Source organism: Chelon labrosus (assembly GCF_963514085.1).
Source record: "Chelon labrosus genome assembly, chromosome: 13".
Taxonomy (NCBI): domain Eukaryota; kingdom Metazoa; phylum Chordata; class Actinopteri; order Mugiliformes; family Mugilidae; genus Chelon; species Chelon labrosus.
Genome location: NC_140346.1, coordinates 17,466,263 through 17,492,083, shown reverse-complemented (window position 1 = coordinate 17,492,083; position 25,821 = coordinate 17,466,263). Strand labels below are relative to the sequence as shown.

Sequence of the window (25,821 nt, the reverse complement as noted above, 5' to 3'; positions counted from 1 at the left end):
CATGAGTATGAGTAAGTAAAGATGTTTCTTTGCTAGCTTTCTATTTTGAGTTGCGGCAGGGCGTTTGCTAAGCTTAGCATATGGACAGGAATCGGGAAGAAACGGCTAACCTGGCTTAAATAGAAACTCAATCTATCTGCATCCCTGAAGGTGTCAAGCTCAAGCGAATGAACAAAGGTTAATCCGTACAAAAACTGAACTCTCCGAGCTGTAAAAACAACATTTTGTTCATTTACAGGGGTTAAAGACGACGCCTTTTCTCACTCTTAATTGCCTTCCTCACGTCTCTGCAGGTTGCCGTGCAACCTCACGCTGATGAAAATATTAAATAGTCCAGCTCACAAACCACTCTTAAGGCAGCTACTTGTAACGTTGGACATATTTTTCTTATATGTGCGATCCTGGCTCCTGTTAGCCTCTTTTTGTGCGCAGGTTCCTCATCAGGTTGCATCGTCTGGGAGAGTTTAACCAATCTTACTCAGTGCCCACGAAGTGTCCACGTGTCATCAGCCCAGAAAAAGACTCCTACACCTCCACACCAACAGTCCATTGATAGAGTTCATCAGGAGCAAGGCATTTAATTGCTGCTATGACCAAAATTAAAAGCCAGACGGAGACGGCGGAGAATGCTTTAACAATTGACTTGGCAGAGTAGACATGTCTTTCAGCACATTTGAATCTCTGCGGCGCTTCCTCTCTCTTCCCTGCCCCTGTTCTTAAGCTTTCCCTCTTCCTTCCAGTAACAGAGGAGATTGTTTTTCATGTCAGTGGCCACACTTCCACCCCTTTATCCCACTATGGAGCTAACCTCTGCAAAAGAGTATTTATCCACAGGTGGCTGAGTGATCCCAACGTACAACGTGCAGCCTTGTTGTCGCTCTGGCGTGTTTACATAGCTCTCCTGTCTCTTCATCTTGCAGTACCAGCGTCTTTGTCATGTTTTATGTTATTCCCTGAAGCCGAACAAAAGTTAATTTTCTTCACAAAAGAGCGGCTCGCGTGCTAGCTTGTTAACGCACCGTCTCCTGTCCAGCAGGAGATTGCAACTGACCATTGTTGGGTTTCATCATCGTCATGAATGCTTTGCCTCGCTGTTGATGGCCTGTCAGAGAATTCTCTCCACCCCATTATCTCTCTCTGCTTATGGTCTTTTGTACTGTCAAACGTATTCTCTTCACTCTCTCTCCTTACACGTGCTTGAGTATATTTACATTCGTTCGGATGGGGCATATGCAAACACGGCCTCAACCTTTGGAATGGAAATGACTTTAAACCCTTATCAGCTGCAGAAATTTAACAGATTCTCCTGTGCATATTTATTCTCCTCCTCCGTCCTCACATCCCACCTCCTCTGTCTCCTGCTGCCTCTCCCCGCGACGAGACAAACCCCTCCCCGCATTCACCCCGCCGGGGTCCCGTTGCAGCCCAGTATCATGCCGCTGTCGAGTGGATCTGAGAGCTGCTGCATTCTGGTTTTGCTTGATTAGCCAGTATGTGATGCTGTAGGCAGCTTTGTTTTGTTGCTGAATGGGCCGTTCCACCGAGAGCCTGGGAGACGACGAGCGGCGGAGGAAGGAGGGGACGGGGAAGGAGAAGGGTGGAGTGGAAAGGGAAAAGAGTGAGAGAATGCCGAATGAAAAGATAAAAGCTGAGGGGAGCGATATAGAAAAGAGAGGTGGGGGAGTAAATAAATGAGACGGCAGAGGAGGCTGGAGCAGAAGGGAAGAGCAGAAGTGAGGAAAGGACGGCGCTGCAGAGGAGAAAAGAAGAAAGAAATGACCTCTCCTCCTGTGGAGAGGGAAGATAACTGCGAGTGTTTAGAAATGCTGAGGTGGACAGAAGCCATATCTTCCACCAACACAGCACCTGCTAGTCTGCCTGCCCCCTCCCTTTCACTGACCGACTTTCCATTGTGGGTATTTGTGTGTGTGTGTGTCTTTCCAGCCAGTGAAAGTGTGCGTGTCTATCTGTGTATACAGTTAAGTGTACCATTTTTGTTTCAGCCCATAAGAAGTTTTTTGGATTGGGAACATGTTAATACTCGGGCCACGGCAAATCCCTGAGTCCCTGCACTGCGCCAGTTTAATACATGCATGGTGGGCTTTAATAGCTTTTATTTTTTTGTAAAATATGGAAGCAGGTCTGAGCAGCGGTTTGCCTTCAAAGTCTACACACACACACACACACACGTACACCGGCTGGAGTCTGTCTGGAAACCTGTCAGAGCAGGAGTTCTTCTAGAAATGAGATTGAAAGGTCTGATAGTTGCACCGCTGGTCCACTTGGTCATGGGCGTGGTCGCTGAGGACTCTAAGTAACAAAGAGGAGTGAACATATTGTGTTCCTTACTAATTTACAATACAAATAAACATGGCCTCACCCATTCTGTTTTTAGATTTCATGACCTGGATAGTTGAGCACCTTCACATACTTTTATTTTCTGTTTCAGCTCATAACGTTATATGTTACGAGGTCATGTTACGGATGCATCCTCTGGCTCGGGACGGCCTCCACGCATGCATAGACACACAGCTGAGAGAAGCAGCACAGTCATTCAGTTTAAGGTTTGCCAGCTCTCCCCTCTATTTCAGGGTGAGTCATACGCCTTCGGTCTGCGTCTCACACTCTCATGCCGCCCAAATAAAATCGGATGCCAGATAAAAAAAAAAAAAAAAAAAAAAAAGACTCATGAAGAAACAAATATAGGTTAAAAAGGCTTTCTCCACTCGAGACGACGCACCCTAATTTCAGCGTTAACATTTGTGCACAACAGAGAGCTCAAAAGTTCACAGTGTGTCTTGAATTAACGTGTTTTGTGAGAACAAGCGTTGAAAATGGAGAATTTGGAGAACGTCGGAGGTTTCAGAATCTCCAAAATCACATTATGCATGCCGAGTTTTGCTTAATTCTTTATGCTGAATGCGGTTTTGACAAGTTTAGTTTGTAGCTTTCAGCTGTTTCCTCTGAATTTATTAAACACCTGCAGCATCAGACAGAAGCAGCATCCAATACGAACAGCTACTCTTGTGGCACAACATCATCAACTACCCAACTACCCCCTGTCAAATGTGTGAAATGTAAATTTGTACATTTCTGTGTTATAATCGGTGGCGCGTCTTCTTCTAAACAGCCTCTGTCGTGGGATAGTGCAGACGCAGAAACGATAAATAACTCTCTATTAGCCGCCACAGTTGGATTAATTAGCCGTAGCTCCGTGAATTAGCCAAGAATGTTTTTATTTATAAACGGAGAAAACAGCAGTTGTTGGCTTAATGTTTTATTTAATTATGTATTTTACGATTCAGATTGACCATTTTAACATTAAATTAATTAATAATTGAGCCCTTAGATGAAACCCTTGCCTGCTCTTAACGCCAATCCCCACCTGCTCTTCTACACCGCCTCGTCCCATTCTCTGCCTTCTGCCCAGCTCATGACTAGACTGGTGTTTATGTGGGTGGAGATAGATGGAGGATAGATTGGAGAACCCAGAACATTTGGGCTATTTCTTTTTCATTTCAAAAAAAGAATGATTTATTTTTTTTTGTGCTTTCCAGGCCTTCCTTTCTTTCTTTCTGACTCAGTTTTGTATGAGTGTGTAATTCTGTGCGCCGGTGCCAGCATGGATGTTTTGTTTTGTGGAAGCAGACTGCGTCGTAGATGGAATAAAGCCCACTGTGAGTGTTGACAGTATTGGCTTGTTAGCGCTGATGGGGTGGATGAATGCTGAGCTCTGTTGGCTGGAATCGGAAAAGGCAGATCTACAGTGTTGTCTTGTGCTGCGTGCATCCTGAATGCTGCAAATCTCCCCGGATAAATTCAAAGTTGCGTACTCTGAAATGAAAATACGACAACGTTAAGCCCCCTTGAGCTGCTGCTTCGCCATCTCCGAACATCACATCGCCTCTTTTTTTTTTTTTTTTCCCTCACTTTCTCTCATTCCTCCTCTTTGGAAACCCTTCTGCTTGCTTCCTTCCTTGTATGTTTCCGCTCCTCCCTTTTTTTTTTTTTTTTTACAAAATGGTCTGTTTAATAGATGATTGGAAGAACACACACACACACATGCGCGCATTCATTCGGGCACAAGCGAAAGGCTGAAATAAAGAAGCCCCTTATCTCCCCCACCAGAGACACTTTCATGTGCACGCATGCAGATGAATAATATATGTGGATACAAGCACACGCGCGTGCAGCACACAAGTAACCCTATTCGATTGGCTGTGATGCTGACATGGGCCGTTGTGTGCCGTCCGCTTGCACTCTTTGTGACACAACTGCATGTGTGTGCGCGCGCGCCGACTGCTGTCACTGTGAAGGGATGTGGAGTCTCCAGGGCCACGGTGATGAATGGGAGTGTTGTCACTAGTCAGGTCCAGCTGCCTTTGTGCTGTCTTTATGCTCCATGTTCTCCTATTATACCACGAGCCCTGCATAGTTTGGCGTGTCTGCTGCGCTAAGAGGGAGCGTGGGTGGGTTTTGTGTTAACGTGGCTTCAATGAAACGATTCTTATGAGCGCGTTAGGATGTTCACGTGCCGCACGCGTGAGAACAAGGTGTTAACACACGACACACATGCACCTGTGTGTGTGCAAGCGTGTTCATCACACTGCAGCCCCCCCCCCCCCGCCCATCCTCCCCAACATCAGATAAAATAGCTCTCTTCATTTGCATGGTTAATTATGTGTATGTGTATGTGTCTTTGACTCGGCAAGAGAGGGTGTCTCCTGTGCCGGCGTGTAGATATTTCAGAGTGTGAGTAGTGGGATCTGGGAAAATGCTGTCAAAGCAGAAGCTGAATAATTTGCCCACAGATGCATTCACGATACGGTGACGTGTGTGAATAAATTTCCCTTCCACTAGACTGGCTGTATGGTTTGCAGATAGTGTGTGATATAAGAAAACCCATCGCTCAGTGTTGGAGCTCTTTTTTTCTTTCTTTTTTTTTTTTTTCTGGTCTACACCGCGGATATTGGTCCCGCGGGGATCCCTCTCAGAAGACAAGGAGAGTATTAGCACTACACAAACTTGAACGTGGAGAGTTTTGGATAATTTATTCCTCCTTCAGAAGAATCCGGTCGTGGTTTGTGATCTTGTGTTCAGAGGGTGTGGAAGCAGGTAGTTAAGCAATTCAAGGATTTACCCTAGAGCTTTTCTAGTAACTTCTGGCAAGTGTTGTGGCTAGATTTCAACGGTATTATTATTATTATTATTATTATTATTATTATTATTATTATGTCAAGCATTTACTTGATCACACCCATAGGGGTACCAAGGAACTGTTTTGAAGTTCAGTGTGGCGGCTCTGGCTGATGCACCACGCCAAAATGGTCGAAGTGGTTGAGCGTGAGAGGAGTCAGGCGGTTTAAGTTGAGGCATACAGCTAGTAACCAGTAACTGCACCCACCTGTTACTCATGGCAGCCTCGCCCTGCGTTATGCATAACTTTAAAGCCGTGATATAATTTTAACAGGTGACTCACGTTCTTGAGTAACCGCAGTTTCATTGGCGATTCTGCTCTGGCCTCGTTTTCCGCCCTGGATGTTGCGGCTTGATTTGCAGACGTTCAGACCTCATACTAATTGTTAATTACTGAAGCTGCTGACTATGGATTATGGAATATGTAATGCCCGAGTCTAAATGTACGTAAGTCTTATTTTCTAAATTAAAAGACTAATTTTGAAAAATTTGTGATTGAACAATGTTCGCTTCGTCGGCCACCACTTGGACAACTGCCAGATAAATGTAGGGCAGCACCGTGTTAGCCAATCATTTGTTTGCTTTAAGATAGTTTAGTCAGAGCTGTTGTATTCAGGACGTTAAGAAATGAATACAACTGACAGTGTCCTCTGCATATCCGTCAGCCAACGGTGCTGTAGGAGACCGTTGTTCTGCTGAGAGCGTAGCATGAATGTGCGTAAATGGTTTTTGGTCTGGAGAGCGTCATTTACAGTGTCTAGTGGTAGGTATATTGTTGCTCTGAAGGTTTGCTCTCTCATCCAGTTCAGCGAGGCTCCTTATCAGGGTAGATTCATGCCCCGTGCCTTTGGATTAAAGTATCCCATCCCCATACGAGCGCAACGATGCAAACCCTCCCGGAGCGAATTAATTCCCACGGTTTGAATGCCTACCCGACACGTTGCGTACGCTCAGTTAAAGCGCCAGTTGTTTTTATTATCTCGTTCGTTTCAGCTTATTTTATTTTCCGTGATAATATTCCGCCGCAACGCCGGAGTCGAACTAAGCCAACTCACTTCGCTGTTTATTTTTGAAAAGCATTTAGCGGTTCAGGTGATGATAACAAAATTACACCGAGGCTTTATGTTATTGTTAGACGCACACACATGCACGCACCACACACACACACACACACAACACACACACTCTGGGATCTAAATAGGAATCTCACCGGGGGTAAACATGTCATTGTGTAGAGCAGCCCAGCAAACAGGCAGCCTGACAGACCAGTTAATGGGAAGATGAAGGGATAGGCTTTAATAAGCATTGGAGAATGAATAGCAGTTTTATTTAAACAGGGTAATATTTACCAATCTGCACGATGTCAGATTGTGTTTAAATTGGCCGAGCCGTTCCTCGCCGTGACATTTGTCTCGAAATTCTTCTTATTTAATTCCGCTCGTTCATTATCATACTCCCCTGATTGTGCCAAGGGTTTGATTTAGCTTCTATCACGGATTGTTTCTACTGAAGCAAGAGCCTCACTTAAAAACCCAAACATCAGAGTGGAGTGTGGGATTGGTGCCAGGAGCAGGCTGCTGCTACTGCCACAGCCACTGAAGGATTTTAAAGGTTGTCGGACGTTGGGAGCTTTTAATAGTGGTAGTAGTAGTTGCGCTGGGCGTAAATCTGAGTAGTTCATAAACCGAAACGTTTAGGAACGATACTGGCTGTTGTGTCGACATATCTGAAATCGTGAAGGGGCTGACAGGTTTCGGTATGTGACCCGGTTCTCTGCTTTCCCTTTTCTTTTACCTCCAGTGACGATCTAAAGCTTTCTCTTTTTTTTTTTTTCTTCTGCTGGGGCAGTAAGTCTCCAGAGTGCAATAGAAACAAGGCTTTATCTGGCTTAATTCGTTTATTCCTTTCTTTCCGGCCTTTTTTTTTTTTTTCCCTCCCCCCTCTCTCCCAGTAGATTTTATCGCTTTTGGATGTTTGGTTTTTACTCCCGTGCCATGTAGGCTGGCTTTATGAATGAGCCCACTGAAGGTCACTTGGTCAGGGCGCCTGTCAAGGATTTGCACTCTCGCAGCTCACACATATTTCTTTTATCTCTCGACAAGAAGAAGAAGAAAAATAAAAGAAACTTGTCGACTGGCTAACACCTTCTCCCCTCCTGCCTTACCCCCTCCCCCACTCTGACTCTCTGTCTGCTCGAATCCCCATGGAGACAAGAAAAAGAAGCAAAGTGAGCTGGAGCGATTGTAAGAGATAAAGACAAAAAAAAGAGAGAGAACTTTAAGTCCCCTGATGTGTTTTTTCTTTTTTTTGAGTGGGCAGTGGCAAAATAATCCCTCCTTACCTTGACACGAGGATCAGACTAATGACCTTAGCCTGGGCTCATCAATAGGCAGACTTGCATCTTCGGGGGGGAGATAGGTGGAGCGATGTGTGAGTGAGCGGTCTCATCCTCGCAGACAAAGGAGGAGGCCACTCACACATCGAGGATTAGAAAAGCTTAAGAAAGATGCAACACGGAAACCGGGTGTGTGCGCTTATTAGTGTGTCTTTGCGAGTTGAGTTTTGCCTGGGATGACGTCAGCACTAAAAGAGAGCCGTGTTGCATTTGAAACGCTGTCAAGTGAGCGCAGAGGCCGCGGTTGACACCGGCCCCCGTCTCCTAAAAACATTCCCTGAACGGAATGTTTTTAGAGACGGGGAGCACTTCGGTCTTTGGTTTCATTTTTGTAAGTCGCGACAGTGTCGTGTCAGGTCATCACAGCTTGCAGCGCAGGATTGGATTTAGAAAAAGAAACTGTGACGCAGAGAAGAAACTCAAGATGAATTTTTTGCACCAAGTAATTCTGGGAAGCCCCAGACTTATCTACGTTTTTAATCATTTTTCTTTTTCTATTCATGTCACTTGTAGGAATGCCCAAATTTTGTAATAGCTGGCCTGTGGTTTGCATAGGAAGACCTACGATTGTCCATAAGGCCTGGACTTCACCTTTAGTCCATTTTTTTTTTTTAAAGCTAACCTCATTGTTTGCACAGCTAACATTTTACCAATATTTACACAGCTTTTTTCAAAATGCCGACTAATCCCAGTTTGACCAATATCCAAACAAGGAAGTCACATAAAGTTCCTCTCGTGCTGGGAAAGTACCAACCCTGAGTTAGGGGTTTAAAAAGACCCTAAAAATTGTGTCCTGAGAACTACAATCGTCCTCAATTCCTGGAAAGGGGGTACTTCCTCTAACGGATCATTAGGACTTCGCAAAAATCCCTTTAGTCCAAAATGCTAAGGTCCATTTGTCAGATTTGACAGTGGATGAAGTATGCTCAGTTGTCATGGAGAGCGTAGAAGTATTTGTTGTTAAAATTAAGTGTTAACAGAAAGTCCAGGTTTAATCTACAGTATGTGTTTTTAAGAGGAGTATGGATATCAGAACAAAACACAGCATGAAGGACTGCACACTTTTTCATCCCAAGGCAGGAATCCAGCCTGAATCTGGAACCGTATCAGCTTCTGGGATTGGCCAGCGGGTTAATACGAGAACCCTGGGATATGAGGTAGTGCGAAGCAGCAGTGCCAATCAGGGGGAAGAGACGGGATGGGCGGAGAGAGGAGGGGATAGCGAAAAGCAGTCTTGGCATCGTGGCTAAGAACAGGAATTTTATGGTGTGTGTGTGTGTGTTCGTGAAGTGGGAGGTAGGGGGTTAACACTCGGCTCGGTGCCGGGAGAACTGCTGTAAAAACCAACCTGGTTCTTTTCCTGTTTCAGCACAGAGAATGGTCTAATTCTCACCCCCCTGTCTTTTCCTGAGATCTTTTTCTTCCTCTAGGCCTGGAGACGGAACAACAGGCACGGCACAGAAAGTACAAGAATAAATAATATGTTGGAAATATAACTTTCAGAAATGAGGAGGAGGAGGACGAGGTCAACGGAGATCACGATTGATTATTTATGGCTGCAGCTGTGTTTCTGGTCTGCCATGCTATTTAGCAATTGTACAGCATTGTACAATATGTTTGTCCTTCAGACATTAACGTGCTCTTCAGGCTGTCTTAACAGAGCAAGACTTCTCGTCCACATTACCGTTGCTGATGACCGCTCGCTGCCACTCTTAATACGGGCAAAAGCTTGAGGGAGGCAACAAACCATGTCTAGCGAGGGAAGGAATAACCGCTGAGTTAAGGCTGCACGGATCATGAAGCGTCTTTGTGTAAGCCAGATTTACAGCTCTGTGTTGGCTTTACCCATAGATACCCATAGATATGACTTAGCTCTTCACCCTACACTGTAGCTTACAGCTGACTAGCCACCAGCTATCACTTTAGCAGTATAAATGCTTATGCCTATGGTGAAGGCTCGGCCCAGATTTGTTGTGGTCTTAGTCCTATATAAAATGATTATAGTAAAAGTATATTGTTCGAAATAACAGATCGGCCATAAAAGTAAAATATATGAATGATAAAAGGGTTTCTGCATGCCAATAACCACTTAACAAGATGCTGTGCATGGGCTATACTACAACATGTCATACACATTGTTTTTTGGTTGTGTTAACAGAGTTCCTGTGTATGCACGAGTTACACAGTGCACAAATATCCTGTTCGAGGCCAGTCTGCGGTAAAAGCTGACCCTTGGAAAGTTTAATTTACTCTAGGCTATGTGACGGTGCTGTAGGCAGGACCAGCTGGACAGGGAACACAGCTAAGCGCGCCCCGGGAGGCAGAGCTCGGCTTTGGACCATAATACTGCTACAGCTGCAGACAGATCAGTGCGGAGTAGCGAAGTCTCGAGCTGTAATGGCGCACCGATGTCTGTCTTGTAGACTGATTTAAAATGGATGACCGAGCACAACCCCCCTGTAACCTCTGGACCGGCTGCCCCAGAGCCTGCCAGCTCCCTCCGCTCAGACGGCAGAAGGAGATCAGAGGTGGCACTCCCACACGTGCGCGCAGCGGCACTGCCGGAACACTTCGGAAAGGTGATGCATTTACATATGCACACTCCGGCGGAGATTGCGGGCTGCATTAGACCGCGGGATGTGGATGTATGTGTACTGTAGCCAGACACGCTCGCCGCTCTCCCAGTCGGGTCAGTTCCTGTCATAGAAGAGATGAAGCAGAGGCTATTTCAGCTACGGGGTATTACAGCACGCAACTGGTTTATTTGTGTGGTTTATTTTTTATTTTTTTATATTATCTAGAGGAAGAGAGCGAAGGGATGGAGGGGAAGAATGTTTGGGAGGGGGGAGGAAAAAAAAAAAAAACCTCTGCAACCATCTGCCTTTGTGCCAACAGTTGGTTACTGTGGCAACCAGTAAAAAGTCATTATCTTTAATTGACACTGTGGCAGGTTCAGGTGTTTTCAATTGTATCATTAGCTTTTTTTTTTTCCCCTTCCTCTCTTCAGTGACTCACCCACCCGTCTTTGGCAGCGGTCCTCCACTTCATTCTGGGTCTCTGTAAATTTTTTTTCTTCTCCCATGTCATCCTTTCTTTCAGAGTGTTGTTTTAGCCTTTATTTTAGCCGTCTCAGCGGGCGAATTGAGGTGAGCACCGCGGGCAGTTGTCTCTAAGACACGCGGCGCAATGCTAGTTTTAGAGGGCGAGACGTATAAATGGATGCATGTCGGAGCAAATATGCTATGCGGGGAAGATGGGAGACAAAGAAGTATAGAAAGGGGATGTTATTTTTAATTTTTTCCCCCTCGTGTCGAGGCTTGTCAGGGCCCCCAACAGCAAGAAGTACAGATGAGCGATTGTAAAGTAGCCCTGTGTCTGTGTACCATTACCCAACCACAATTGCTAAGTACTTACCAGAAGCTCCTTGTGTTAACTTCCTCTCCTCCTCCTTCAAAGCTAACTCTCCCTTTCTTCCCCTTCCTTCTCCATTTTTCTGGAAACTACTTCTCGTTCGCCCCTTAATATTTTTTCATCGCCTCATTTGAGATTTCACACACCCCTTACCCCGTCCACTTTCAAGCAAACATCCATTCTTTTCTTTGGCCCACCTCTCCCTTTATATAACGTGAGACACCCAAGTTCTTGGCGCACTGATGGAAAATAATTTATTTCTCTTTTGAACCGCTCGATATGAAAAACACGATTTATTCTTTATTTTTTTTTGCGACGGCATCGATAGAGGCTTTCAGAAAAGCATTTGTCGTTTTCAAATCCATCTCTTCACAATGAGCGGCTTCGCGCTATCATCAGCAGCTCCGTCAATCGGTTTGTAGGTACAAAAAAAACAATTCGGGGGGGAGAAAATAATTACACAAACAAAGCCATTATTGGGATGTTCTGTCTCCAGCTTTTGTTTGAATCTGGGTTGTGGCTTTAATTATTGGAGCGCCTGTCAGAAGCAGTTGGCAGCGCATTGTCCAGGCGTACCTTTTTTTTTTATTACTGCCTTCTGCTTTATTAGCCGTCCGCAGAGCAGGGGAGGATCGACTGCTGACGTGAGTGGAGGTGACACCTATTGACTAGTTTGTCTTCCTTCGCTACTGGCGAGGACGCCGCCGCCGCCCAGGCTAGCCCATTAGCACCTAGACCCCGCGCATGAGAACGCGACGAGCGCGGACCACATGCGGAGAGGCATTCACAGTCTCAGCTGCTGGCAAACGGCGTTATCACAGCCAGCACTTTTGTTTTCTGAGCTTACGCCATCCAGCATTCTGCAGAAAATTGGTTTACATCTTCCTCTGCTTTTTCCTCTCGGCACATCCTTGTTCTTCATTTCTGCCATTTTCAGTTTTAATTGGTCTCAGGATTCAGCAGCGCGTGAACATTTCTCTTGGCGGAGAAAAGAAGAAGAAGAGAAAACACATTTTATTTAAACTTTTCCAGTTTAAGCGAGTTAGAGGTCGTGCGTGTACTGTGAGATGCGAACGTGCCGTATCTATGTAGGAGCATATGGTGTAGGTGTTAGGTGGCTGCGTGTGTGTGTGTGAAGACCATCTGTCACCTAGTAACAGTTGGGGTGATCTCTGGTTGATGTAAAATCTGTCTGTAGGGATCATAGCACATAATTATATACAAAGCCTGCAGGTTACGAGTCCTGATGGAAAGAGTTTAGCTGCATTGTGTTTATATTCTCAGAGCTGAGCAGAGGAAAAATTATGATGTTGCGATTACTTCTCTATGAAAAATGTTACTGTCTTGGCATTTACTGTAATGTGTCTTGGCTCGTATATAATGCGCCTAGCTTAATTGCGCTTAATTAAGTATTTGGAGTGTAGTTAAAGGGGAAACCTTTCTGTTACCACATCGTAATGTATTCAAAGTGAAATGTGATTGTTCATAATGCAGCAACTTGTTTTTTTAAAAACAAAAATAAAGCCACCAGCAGCAGCAGCAGCAGCAGCAGCAGCAGCCATTATGGCCCAGTCCATTCTCTTTCCTCTAACAATCCAAAGCAGGAAACGAGCAAACAAATGGCACACAGGTGCGCAGAGCCTCTACGCTGCGCGGCCCGTCCACAGTAAGACGAAACAATGGACGCTCCTCGGCTGCAATCAAGCAGCGCTTGCAATCAAGACCGGGCTCCGAGTTTAGTCTGGCCGTCACAGTCGTCACAGCGGCAGATAAAGTGATAAAAATTAAACTCTGGTGGCAGCAGCATCGCTCTGTGAGTGCTCGCAGCTTTCCTGTCTTGTTCGCCATCTGGAGAGCACACCCAGCACATCTATTAGGCACTCACTCTAGCTAAGGATGAGCGCTCTGCTGGGGGAAAAAAATAAAAAGGGTTAATAATGACTATTAAATTGAAGGTAATGTCAGCAGTTGATTTGCAGGTTGCAAATCACAAGGTTTTATTCGTACGAGTTTCCCCTGCCTGCAAGAGGGATTGTGTGTTTTTTTTTCGAATAAGTGCGAATCAAGTTATTGAAAAATGTTATTTGTTTTATCAAGACATTCTCTCACTGCATAAAGACTCTCCGCCTAGAGGTGAGGGGGCGTAGAGTCGTCTTTTATTGAGGAAATAAATGAGTGAAAGTTCTTTCAGCTGTACGAGAGCTCAACTTCTTGACTGGTTTACAGGCTGCTTTTTTTTTTTTTTTTATTGAGGAAATCTATTATACACGGTCTGATTTTATTTGTTAACCGAGGATGTGCTTGAAGCAACTCTCAGTTTACACCAACGCGCCAAGACGCGAACATGTCTATTAACGTTGTAGAATTTTAGTTTTGTTTGCAATACCCGTTCGTCTCCGGGAAACGTATACTTAAAGATGGAGGGTGTCCCCGGTGCTGAAATGAGAACCACACGCACACACCGCTGCTGTCAAACCAATTACACTAGCAATTACAACCGGAGGCTCATTCAGGTGGAAGATTACCAGCTGAGTTCGACTAACCACCTGCCAATGCCCCCTATGTGAAACGCTGTCACGTTTGCCCACGAAACTGCCGTGTTTGTGTGCGCAGTATGCGAGCGTGCCCCTTGTCTACATTTAATACCCTCTCCTGTTGAGCGCATTGAGCATATTTGCATCTGGTCTCTGTCTGTCTGTGTCGTAGCTTGTTTGTTTGTGCTGTTGCGTCGAGTTTGGCTGGGAGGACAGGACAGCTGTATTGAGTGTCTGAGTGTGTGTATACAGTTGTGCTGATGCCGACAAGCCTTCCAGCAGGGGAGCAGGGATCAGATGTATGCTAATATCACCCGCAGACTGTCTGCTATAGTCTGACAGGGGCTGGGCCGCAAGGTTAGGTACTACTGCGGGAGGCAGAGAGAGGAAGCACAACAGAGATATGCAAAGACAGAGGAAGAGGGAATTTAAGAAGGGCCAGGGGCTTTGAAACAAATGAGAAGTCCATGCCTGGCAGAGGGAATTAAGAGGCAGGGAGAGAGAAGGTCCACAGATGAGCTTTTGTGCCAAAAGGAAAACACAGCCCTGCCTGTCTCTGACCTTGCATGCAAAGCAACAGTTGTTGTTGTTTATGTTGTTTAGCCTGCTGTCGAACAGGGAAACTCTGGAGCAAATGCTTCGCTGTAGCACAGCGCGTCTCGAAAGTGCACGGCTTTCAGCGTGTGCCCCTGAAAATCCCACTTTGTTAAGCTGCGTTTTGTAACAGCGAGGCTGTGGCGACGGATTTCATGTCATATTTTCTTTCACAGACTAATCTGTTAATTGTTTTAATGTATTTTTTCTTTTAATCTTTTAACCACGCTGCTATGATAAAACGTTGCTAAAAAAAAAAAAAAGGTTCGCCAACCTCCGAGGTGAGATTTTGAAATCGCTTCTCTTGTCTAAAGATCTCTTATAACGGTGAAATAAAAATGTTTAGCCCTACTTCTCAACAAGTTTATTGAGTGATTAATCAGCGGGGTTGTCAAAGTCAGAGAGCGGGTGTCACAGTTGAGTTGTAGCTGCAGAAAGACCGTAGCCTCTCACTTGTCACTTGGCTTGGCTGTCAGCTCGGAGAGAAATGACCTTATCAAAAGAAAGTACCATCCTGTGAGCGATTCTGCTGCATATATGCGCGCGCGTTTGCCTGTAAGAGCGGATTTATGTGGCAATAGCTCACATTTTTTTATCTGTCATTGCCCATGTTTCCAGCACTTTATATTTAGCTCTGCTATCAGAGAGGCCTTCCCGAGCGGTTGAAGAGGTTAAACCGCAGTGCCTTCCTTGTCCTTCCTCGCTCTCTCTCTTCTTCTGCCCTGTGAATCGACTGTCCAGTCTTTCCGGATCCATTCTCTATCAGACTTCAACCTTGCCCTTTCCTCTGTCTTCGCTCCTTCAGGTGTTCAGCCGTAGTCTAGAGTTTCAGATTAGATCGTGGGTACTGTCTGCTCTCGACCTTATGGCTAGATATCTTGCACTCTCTGTAGCTGAGTTTTTCTTTGAGGACTTTGTTCCTCTGTTAATTTTTTTTCCCCCTGCTCGTATCCTGCATCCTTCCTCCCTCTGTCTGCGTGTCTACCTCTCTACTCGGGGGGTCGATCAGTAACTGGCCCTCTAGCTCTGCAGTGCCAAGCAGAGCGAGTAAGTGGGAGTGAACATGTACAGTAGCTTAGAGGTTGGTGTAGCAGCAGAGGCTTAGTGGCAACAATAAGACATTAGCAGCAATTATTGTGGAGTAAATAAGGTGTAGGTGTTCCTCATCATTTGTTTCCTATTATCTTCCCATGAATGTGTCTGTCCACATGTGTCGGGATGCAAGAGTGCGGTGAGATGTAGCAGCGGTCGGGGGATTTGTTATCTGCGTCTGTGGAGTTATTATTTTTTTTATTTATTATTATTTATTTATGCGGTTATATCATCATGCCATCGGATCATGCTAATGCTCCAACAGCACCACATCCTGCAAATGGAAAGATGCAAATAGGCGTAGCTAATCCACACAGTGTCCATAATCCCAGTCACAAGTGACCAGCTCTTCTGGATCAGGATCTGGATATGTGACGGCTGTGTGGCGGCTGCTGCTGCTGCTGCAAAGAGTGTTTGTGTGCAGATGCGCGTTTTGTGTTTTAGATTTATTTATTTTTAAACATCGCATGCTTTACGTAAGACGTACATCGATTGACTCAGGCCGTGCTGAGCTTTTGTGGTTAGTCCTAAGTGTTTTCTCCTTTTAGGAATAATTTATTACCGTAGGAAATGTGCTCGTGTGGTTTGGTTGGCGTGTTTTGTTTGCCCGGCCGCATGTGAGACGCATTAGCAGCGGTATGACTAGTGTTTACGTCTTCTGTTGATGCATGCGCGCAGTAGATGGAAAGAATAAGGGAAATTTGTATTTCCTGTTTGGTGAGCGATAGATGGATGCGTGCAGTTTGTGGAAAAGACAGATGACTTCTGTTTTAGTGGATGCTCCGAATACAGTGCACCACAAAGCGCTTCATGTAAAGGGCACTGGATGTGTTGTGTGGAGGCATTTACACGTAAATGTATATCTGTTTATCTGTTTAACTTATTGTGTAACTTTGGACCTCTCTCCGTCAGCATTTATAGGATGTTTATTTCGCACGTCTTCATTTTATGCAGTCATCTTTTGTATTAATACTGTTATCCAATCCAGCTAGAGTAAGAAGTGACCCCACCCAACCAACCAAACGCCCACCCACCGCCCCAAAGCTTTGGCCACGACTCTAGTGTCTTACTAATGGACAACAAGTCTCCAGAGAGGGGGGGAGAAAAAGGGTTTGATAGAGAATAAAAAAAAAATAACTTGACAGATGGGGATGGGAAATCCATAAAATGATGGTAATGTTGTGGGTGAGACGAGAAACAGAAAAATGAGAGGAGAGCGGAAGCACAACCCGCTGCAGACTTACATCATGCACAAGGAGGAGGGGAAAAAAAAAAAGAAGAAGAAGAGGGAAAACATATTTTTGGACTGAAACAAAGGGGAGGGCCGTCCACTCTTGTTTCTTAGAGAGTTAGGGAGAGAGAGGGAGAGAGTTTTTCCCCTCTTGCCCCTCTGTCATCATCATCACCATCGCACTGCTTCATAACTATTTCATGACCTTTGTTCCTGTCAGCTCCCAGCCTTCCTGAGTGTATAGTACTTTTCAACCAAAAAGGCTTGCTGGGAAGCCGGGCTTCCTCGCTTGTCCCTGTTTAGCGGTTTTCACTGTGAAACATGTGCCAGTCGGTAAGAATTATCTGTTACTTTTGGCACCGAGTTGTGGAAAGCCACGAAGGGCATTTATGAAGCGCGCCTTCTTATATCACTAGACTCTCTAGCAGAAAGGCCTTTTTTTTGGAATATCAAATTTCATATATTCTTCTATTCATGTAGTGTCCCAAACAAGTCATTCAATCCTGTTTTTGATTACGGTATCAAACTCTCCAAAACTCCTGGGCAATGCTCCCTTAATGCTAACTCTTCTAACTCTTTAATGAAAGGAATGCAGCCACCCCATGAAGGCTACGTGGTCTCTCCTCATGGGCAGTGAACACAGCCTCTCCCCTGCTGCCCTTTGTAGCTCGTGTTATGGTGAACTTCACGCCCTGCCGCCCCAGCATTAGCTTCAGGGCAGGCTGCACTCCACTACCCTTACAGATGCATTCTATCTTCCTCTGCTTCTCTTGTCCTTGAGACAGTCGGTGACCTAGAAAGGGGGCTAGTTCAGCCAGAGTGAGGTTACTGTGTTATTTATTTATTTATTTTTTAACGGTTTCAAACTAACAGATAAATGCTCCTGAGAGAAAGAGGAGAGTGAAGTCAACATGGAAACGGAGATGTATGTCCTGCTTGTAAATGCTGTTTGTGATCAGACAGGAGGGGGTGAGTGATGTGACGGGTCAGACCCCGACCCTTAACTCGTACAGGCCTCACCACGCCCTGCCCCTCTTTCCCTGGGGGGATTCCAATGTGCGGCTCACATGACCCAGGCCGCTGACCTCGCTCCCCTTCCTCTCGTATCCATTCTTCTCCATACCCCCATCCTCTCCATGTGCACTAACATCCCACCCTCTGTTGCCTCCTCCAGTGCCTTCCATTCCTTCCTGCACCACCACCTCCTCCCCCACCACCACCACCTCCTCCTCCTCCTCCTCTCCTCTCTCCCTCTCCTTTTTCTGCTTGCCGTCATGTTTCAGGGTCGGAGGCAGATTCTAACGCAGGCCCTAACCTATCTCTGCCTCAGCCCCATAACAGCCCAGGGCCTCGGCACACTGGTATGTGGACGGACATGCGCACCAGACACAAGGCCCCGGGGTGAACTGGGAGACTGTTTGCCTGACTGTAACTGGGCTGCTGCATTGAGCCTAGCTGAGTACAGGCAGTGGCTTCTTTAAGCGAAAGAGGAAATGTATTCGCCAAATGACTTGATCTATTGTGTATGAAATGCTGCACTTAGCCTGCCAGTAGACATGCCGTTGAAACCGGCTGAGTTGTGCAGTTGTAGTGTCATATATATTCAGTGTTTCTGTCAGTTTGACTTGGGCTCAGCAGTCAGTCAGAGAGACATCTCATTTTTTTCCTGCATTTCTTTACCGCTGTTGTGTTCTGAACCGGTGCATCCTTGCGTCACTGAAGACTGCCTTGAAAGCTTGTCCGTTTGGTTCTCGATTTGACATGGCGCTCGGACAGACCGGGAAATGAAAAGAAAACTGCATCAGGTCTCTCTTGTTGGCCATTCCCTTTGAGGATTAGCAAAATGCCACAGCACTTTGTCGCACACATACATACAGTGACTTGTGCCCTGCTGCAGTGATTACGCCAGACGACTGTCACAAAATCTCTATGAACATTCACATACACACAAACATTATTAGAAGCGATGGGTGCAGATGTGAGAGCGTTAAGCCTGGCAAAACTCCAGGTATATATAGATTTTCAGGGTGTTTGAGTGTATTTAATCCAGACACACTCACAGCTGGTCACAAACATGACCTATTTCACACTCGACACGATCATCACCAGGATGTGGATGGCTTAAGATAAAACGTGGGCAGCCTGTGTGTGCGCACACGGATGTGTGCAACTTTAATGCATGATCTCGCGTGGGGCATTTGTACTAATGTGGTTCTGCGTCAGGGCTCCCTCACTTTTCTGCTAAGGTAATGCCCTCTGTCAGCTCAGCAGACAGCTACTTCAAGCATGTCAAAGCAGTTTACTCTGCAGAGATACAGTTCACAGCAACCTTTGCTGTAGCAGAGCTCACACACTGACATGAAATCCCTTTTGGTTGACTCTGAAATAAAAAATAATCTTGATTAAATGACATTAGCCCCACATAATTGTAATGGCACTAAAGTAAAACGATGCAGATTGGGAAGGACCCGCTGACAAGTGGGCAGCTCCAGACATCAGAGGTATTTATTGGTGGACTTCAGATTAAACTGATTTAATTTACATTTCTATGAAGATGGTCGGTGTAGAAGAAGAAGAACAGCTAATATATTAAAAAGATGATTAGCAGGCAGAATGCGTGCTCTGTTAAGCCGGTGAACCATATCCAGGGCAGGGAGGTCATGTTTTTTTTGTGGCTGATTGCAGTTAAGACGGTCTGCTCTGTAATGTGAACACGACTAGGTCAGGACACAGGTGCAGCTTTAAATTGCTGTCTCTATAGACACCACACTGCAGTACTTCTCATCTAGTCAAGGCTGAGTAGTGCGGTATTTTTCTAACTGGATGTGTTTGTTGATCGCAGACTTAATACAGATGTGGGTGAAAATGATAGAAAAATAATTTGCAGTGTACTGTATGCTCTAAACTCACATATAAGTAAGTTTAGAGTGATTTAAAAGAAAAAAATTAACCATAATTCCCAGGCCATACATATATACATAGATCAGGCATAATATTATGACCACCTTCCTAACATTGTTTAGGTCTCCCTTGTTCTGTCTCATCAGAGAATGGACATGGGCCTTCTAAGGGGGTCCTGTGGTGTCTGGCAACATAATGCTGTTAGTGGGGGCCTTTGGGTCCTATGGTTTGAGGGGAGGGGCCTCTGTGGATCGCGCTTGTTCCAGTGCATCCCACAGATACTTGATCAGTTTGGGATCTAGTGAATTTGGAGGCCAGGTCAACACCTTGTGCTGTTCTTCATGTTTTTCTGAGTTGTTCCTAAACCGTTTTTGTGTGTGTGCCTGTGTCAGTCCGCATCCTGCTGGGGATGGCTGCTGCCATCAAGGAGTGTCATATCTATGGGGTGGGGGTGCCTGGTTTGGTCCAAAAGTTTCCCAGCAGAACATTGCATTGTCACAAGATGGTCAATATTATTTACTTCACCTGTCAGTGATTGTAATATTGTGGCTGAATGGTGTATAGAAATATATTTTAACTGACCAAGTCTGGTTGAGCACAATGTGTGTTAATATTACAGGATGTGGTCTAGCTCTCTGTGCCTTGATATTCCTTAAAAATATCAGAACACAGGACATTCTTTTTGATATCAATTCTCTTTTCTGCAGGCAACTGGGTTATACACCTGGTGAAGGACAGAGGAGGCCTTGCCTCTGTAATGATAATCCAACACTTGATTGGAATTTGCTTCATCGAAACCCGTGATTTTAATGCTTTGCCTTAACTGTCAATTCGATTGGTGGTTCTCAGCTTTTGAAATAAGAGTCAGAGTTGCAGTAAGAAACAACGTGTTCGGAATATCCAGTAGTCGATACATGGCAGGTGTGGGGCTGCTTTTTTTTCTCCTTTTTTTTTTTTTTAAATCCGCTGTGTGTTCAACTGTCGTGAGTTTCTTACTCCTCCTGCCGTTTCCTTTTCACTGTCTCCCCCTCCGGTGTAGAAGTGTTGGACTTTGAAGTTCATCTTTGCAAATCCGCAGTCCGCTGTCGTCTGACAAACTCAATTCAGCGGCAACGAAGGCTTTGTCTGCTTTTGTGCTCCCTGTCAAAAGACGTATTCATGATTAATGGTGGTTTTAATGTCTGTTTTACTACGTTACTGCCTCAGTTGTGACATGCAGGGGGTGGTCTCGTTCTCGTCTGTCGTGCAGCTTTGGAAGATACTTGGTGCTTACAAAAGGGCCATCCTGTAAAGAGCAACCCACATTCAACATCCTCCCTGTCTCATTAATTTATTATTTATTCAGATTTACCAGCGAAATAAATCATATTGAGAATGACCAGTCAGTTTGACGTCCATGTATATCCTTATGTGCATGGGTCTTTTCCTAGCTAGCTCTGCTCCGATTTACTCTATCTGCTTTAGGTAAATATGTATGACATTAGTGATGGTACATCAGCCAACTCTGTTCTGTTTGGTGAGAAACATTGGAAAACATGTTTTTGATGGAGACTAGTCAGCCAACAGGCACCGCAGCCTTTTAAAATGCAGATGGCTTTCCCTAGTTGGCCAATTAGTAACTTTAGCTCTGGAACACTTATCTGCTTTCATCTTCTTGTGTGTGTGTGTCTTTCATTTGGGGTGCAGGGAGCTTAGTGTGTGTGTTTCCACAAGTGTGTGGTGGTGCTTGTGTGCACAGTTATATGTCTGTCTGCCGCGATGGTGAAAAACCCACATAACTTTATTCTAATGTTGCTGGCAGTGAGACAAGCTACCATACTCTTAGATGTCAGAAAAGAAAAAAAAAAGCCAAAACACATATCAAGTTTCAGTGAACATGAGCATAAAATGTGGAAGGCACCACTGTTAGCACTGCAATCCTGGAGGCATTAACATTAAATGAGGTAAACTGGGGAAAATTTGCCTTTAACTGAACTACAGCTGGGTTAAGTAATGTGCAGCATTCCAGCAGCTTTACCACTGACCTCAATCTTTTCAGGAAACATTCAGTCGAGAAATAGGATCACAGATTAAACATTATTAACAGAACATGGGCAAGTAGTAGGAATTTAGATAAAAGACACAATAGCTCTTTAATAAATAAAGCCTATCATTGGAATTTTTAGGATTTCTCGGTATTAATTATATCTCCCTATTCTCTCTCTTTCTCCCTTTGTCTCTCTGTATTATGCAGGTCCCGACTCCAGCCCAGTGAGCTCCCCTTGCATGGAAACCCTGCTTCTTTGGCAGCCTCCTCCACTCCCTAGAGCTTGTGGCCAGCATGGCAGGATGAGCCTCTGCCAGCAACGATGATGGCCAAAAAGCAAGATGTCCGGGCACCCATCTACAACCTGGTCGTTGTTGGGCTGTCCGGCACGGAGAAGGAGAAAGGACAGTGTGGTGTGGGCAAGTCCTGTCTGTGTAATCGCTTTGTACGACAAAGTGCAGATGACTTCTACCTAGACCACACCTCCGTTCTCAGCACCAGTGACTTTGGAGGCCGTGTGGTGAACAATGATCACTTCCTGTTCTGGGGTGAAGCTGGCAGGACAATGGAGGAGGGGCCAGAGTGCCGTATGAATGTGGTGGAGCAGACAGAGTTCATCGATGATCAGACGTTCCAGCCACACCGTAGCACGGCACTCCAGCCTTACATCAAGAGGGCAGCTTCCACCAAGCTGGCTTCGGCTGAAAAGCTGATGTACTTTTGCACAGATCAGCTAGGGCTAGAGCAGGACTTTGAGCAGAAACAGATGCCTGAAGGCAAGCTTATGGTGGATGGCTTCTTGCTCTGCGTGGATGTCAGCAGGGGTATGAACCGTAGCTTTGAGGACCAGATGAAGTTTGTCACTAACCTCTACAACCAGCTAGCCAAAACGAAGAAGCCTGTGGTAGTGGTTCTCACTAAATGTGATGAAGGAGTTGAGCGCTATATTAAAGACTCGCACACCTTTGCCCTAACCAAGAAAAACCTACAGGTGGTAGAAACATCAGCACGCTCTAATGTCAATGTTGACCTAGCCTTTCTTACACTGGTTCAACTAATAGACAAGAGTAGGGGGAAGCCCAAGATTATCCCTTACTTTGAGGCACTGAAACAGCAGAGTCAACAGATTGCCTCAGCCAAAGACCACTATGAGTGGTTGGTCAACAGAATTGTGAAGAACCACAATGAAACATGGCCCACTGTCAGTCGCCGCATGCACTCATCCCCTGAGTACAAGGAATATGTTTTTCTTGAGGGGACAGCTAAAGCCAAGAAGCTGTTTCAGCAGCATGTGCATAGACTGAAACAAGAGCATATAGAGAGACGCAGGAAGGCCTATTTAGGTACTCTACCACAGGCCCTGTCTGTATTGTTACCAGAGTTGGATGAGATAGACCACCTGAGCTGGTCTGGAGTTCAGAAAGTCCTGGAGACAAAGAGGGATTTCTCTCAGTGGTTTGTAGTGCTAGATGACACCCCTTGGGAGACCACACTACACATCGATAACATGGAGGATGATCGTATCCCCCAGGACCTCCTGGAGACCCCACCAGCTGAAACTATCTATGAGACCCACCTGGAGCAGCTAAGGAATGAGCGCAAGCGAGCTGAGATGAGATGGGAGTTCAAGGAGAAGCTGATTGTCTCCCCTTTCATCACACCAGGGAAACCATGGGAAGAGGCCCGAAGCTTTATTATGAATGAAGATTTCTACCAATGGCTTGATGAAGCTGAATATCTGGATATCTACAACAAACATCAGAAGGAAATCATTGACCGGGCCAAAGAGGACTTTCAGGAACTGCTTCTTGAATACTCTGAGCTCTTTTATGAGCTAGAGGTGGATGCAAAGCCAAGTAAAGAGAAAATGGGAGCCATTCAGGAGGTGTTGGGTGAGGAGCAAAGATTTAAAGCCCTGCAGAAGCTACAGGCAGAAAGGGATGCTCTAGTGTTGAAACACATCCACTTTGTATACCATCCCACAAAGGACACCTGTCCCAACAGCCCCTACTGTGTGGACAGTAAGATAGAGCAGATACTTGCCTCCCGATTCCCCACCCGCTACCCATCATCAGACAGTGCACGGCTGGATGGAGGGAGGGCTGAGCGGATAAATCTTGTCATCCTAGGGAAAGATGGGCTAGCCAGAGAGATGGCAAATGAGATAAGAGCCATGTGCACCAGTGATGACCGGTACGTTTTAGATGGCAGGATGTATGAGTTGACCCTCCGTCCTATTGAGGGAAATGTACGTCTGCCAGTCAATTCCTTCCACACACCAACTTTTACACCCCATGGTTGTCTATGTTTGTACAATTCAAAGGAATCCCTCTCCTATGTTGTTGAGAGTATAGAGAAGCTTAGAGAAGCAACTATTAGCAGAAGGGAAAGGGAAAACAGCTTAGCTCAACTCCCGCTGTCCCTCCTTCTGGTCACCAAGCGGGGGGTGGGGTCCATCGGGGATATTGGGGGGGAGACGGCTCAAACTCTTATACAACAAGGGCAGCAGGTGGCCGGAAAGCTACAGTGTGCCTATCTAGACCCTGCCTCTCCAGGCATGGGTTATGCCCGAAATGTCAATGAGAAGCAGATCAATCAGATGTTGAAGGGCCTCTTAGAAACACGAAGGAACACAGGGAGCAGCTCCCCTCCGTTACCTGCTCCATCCTCTGCCTTCAGAGACTCTCAGTCCCAGTCAACACTCGAGGCAGACCTGAGGATAGTCATGTGCCTGATGTGTGGAGACACGTATGACCTAGACCAACTACTTGCGCCCTTCCTTTTGCCACAGCATTGTCGCCCTGCGTCAAGCCTCAGCAGTGGCACCTCTGTTCTGCTGGAACTCAGTATAGGCGGTCAGAGGCAAACCGTAGAGCTGTCACTGCTCTCCTTCCATTCCTCATTCTCCCTCCGCAAGACAGCGCTGGTCCACGGCTACATCACAGTATACTCTGCTCGCCGCAAGGCCTCTATGGAGACATTATGTGCTTTTCTCTGTGAGGTCCAAGACATCATCCCAGTCCAGTTGCTAGCGGTAGGGGAGACCCAGATGGAGCTGTCAGACTCAGAATCAGCTAAGGAGCAAGTCAATCAGGGAGAGGAACTGGCCCATGAAATAGAGGCCAGGTTTAACACAGTAATATGTGGACATGGTGGGGTTGTTGGGGGACTGCATAAGATTGACCTTTTCCAGCCCTTCTTTAAAGAGGTGGTAGAGAAGCGCACAATTGTTGAGGCCACGCACACGTATGACAATGTGGCTGAGGCATGCACGAATGAGAGCATCAGCCCTCGCTGTGGATCTCCCAGTCCTGTGAACATTCTTATGGATTCAGAAGATGATATTGACCCATCACCACCTTACCACACCCTGAGAGATGACAGCAGTCTCAGCTCGCAACTGGCAGGCTTAAAGTTGTCAGATCTAGATTCAAGTGATACGTTCTCTGTAATTTCTGAGCTCAGCACATTTGAGAGCAAGCTGAACAACAAGGTCCCTCCACAGGTGAAGCCCAAGCCTGTCCGAAAGGTTAACCTCGGCCCCTATGTGGATTCGCAGGGAGGCGCCAACCGGCGCTCCTTGCCTCAAGCTGTCACCTGGGCTCCTGGTAGCGATGGTGGCTATGACCCCTCCGACTACGCTGAGCCAATGGATGCTGTGAGCAAACCTCGACACACAGAAGAGGAGAATATTTACTCTGTCCCTCATGACAGCACACAGGGCAAGATTATCACCATACGCAATGCCAACAAAGGTCACTCCAATGGGAGTGCTGGCGGGAATGGATCAGACAGTGAGGCTGACAGCAGCTCGCTGGAGCGCAGGAGAAAGCTGTCTGCCATTGGGGTAAAGCCTAGGCTTTACAGAGACAGAGCCAAACGGCTCGGGAAGTTCAGCAGTTTTAGGACAAGCTTCTCGATTGGCAGTGATGACGAGATGGGAGGTCCACCCAAGACTAGCCAGGACGAGGGAGGAGCCCAAAAGGACAACTTGATTGAGGAGATTGAGGATCCTAAAAGGAGAAATATTCTCAAGAGCCTGCGCAGAAATACAAAGGTTAGTGTTTGAGCTAAGTATGAGTGACCTATGGACTGAGTGACATAAAAATGGTAACTCTGAAACTGAGAGAATTTTAATATAATGAGTCAGTGTACCTAATCCAAAACACAGCCGACAACAGTTGTTACTACTAAAACTATTTAAGACATCGAGTTTTCTCATACCCTGTGGATTAAAAGCTATCATGTTCGAACAACGTTTTTGCTTGGAAGCAAATAGCAAAACACTATCTAATGGCTAACTCAGCAGTACAGGATTTGCCGCATGTATACGATTTTGTCTGCATGTATGTGAATGGATTTGTGTGTGGTTGCATAAAATGTCCATAATCATAATTAGTATATTTAGTTATTGGCTGAGATTGGACACATATTTGCTTTG

The 25,821-nt window shown here is 45.8% G+C and overlaps 1 protein-coding gene across 1 annotated transcript in view; it reads left to right on the top strand.

Annotated features, from left to right (window-relative positions):
- The window catches only part of arhgap35a (Rho GTPase activating protein 35a), a 60,158-nt gene that overhangs the window by 16,531 nt on the left and 17,806 nt on the right, over positions 1 to 25,821 (top strand). The window contains exon 2 of the mRNA XM_084558972.1: positions 21,588 to 25,437. Coding sequence (XP_084415098.1) covers positions 21,703 to 25,437 — 3,735 coding nt within the window. The 5' untranslated portion in view covers positions 21,588 to 21,702. The remainder of the gene's footprint in view (positions 1 to 21,587; positions 25,438 to 25,821) is intronic.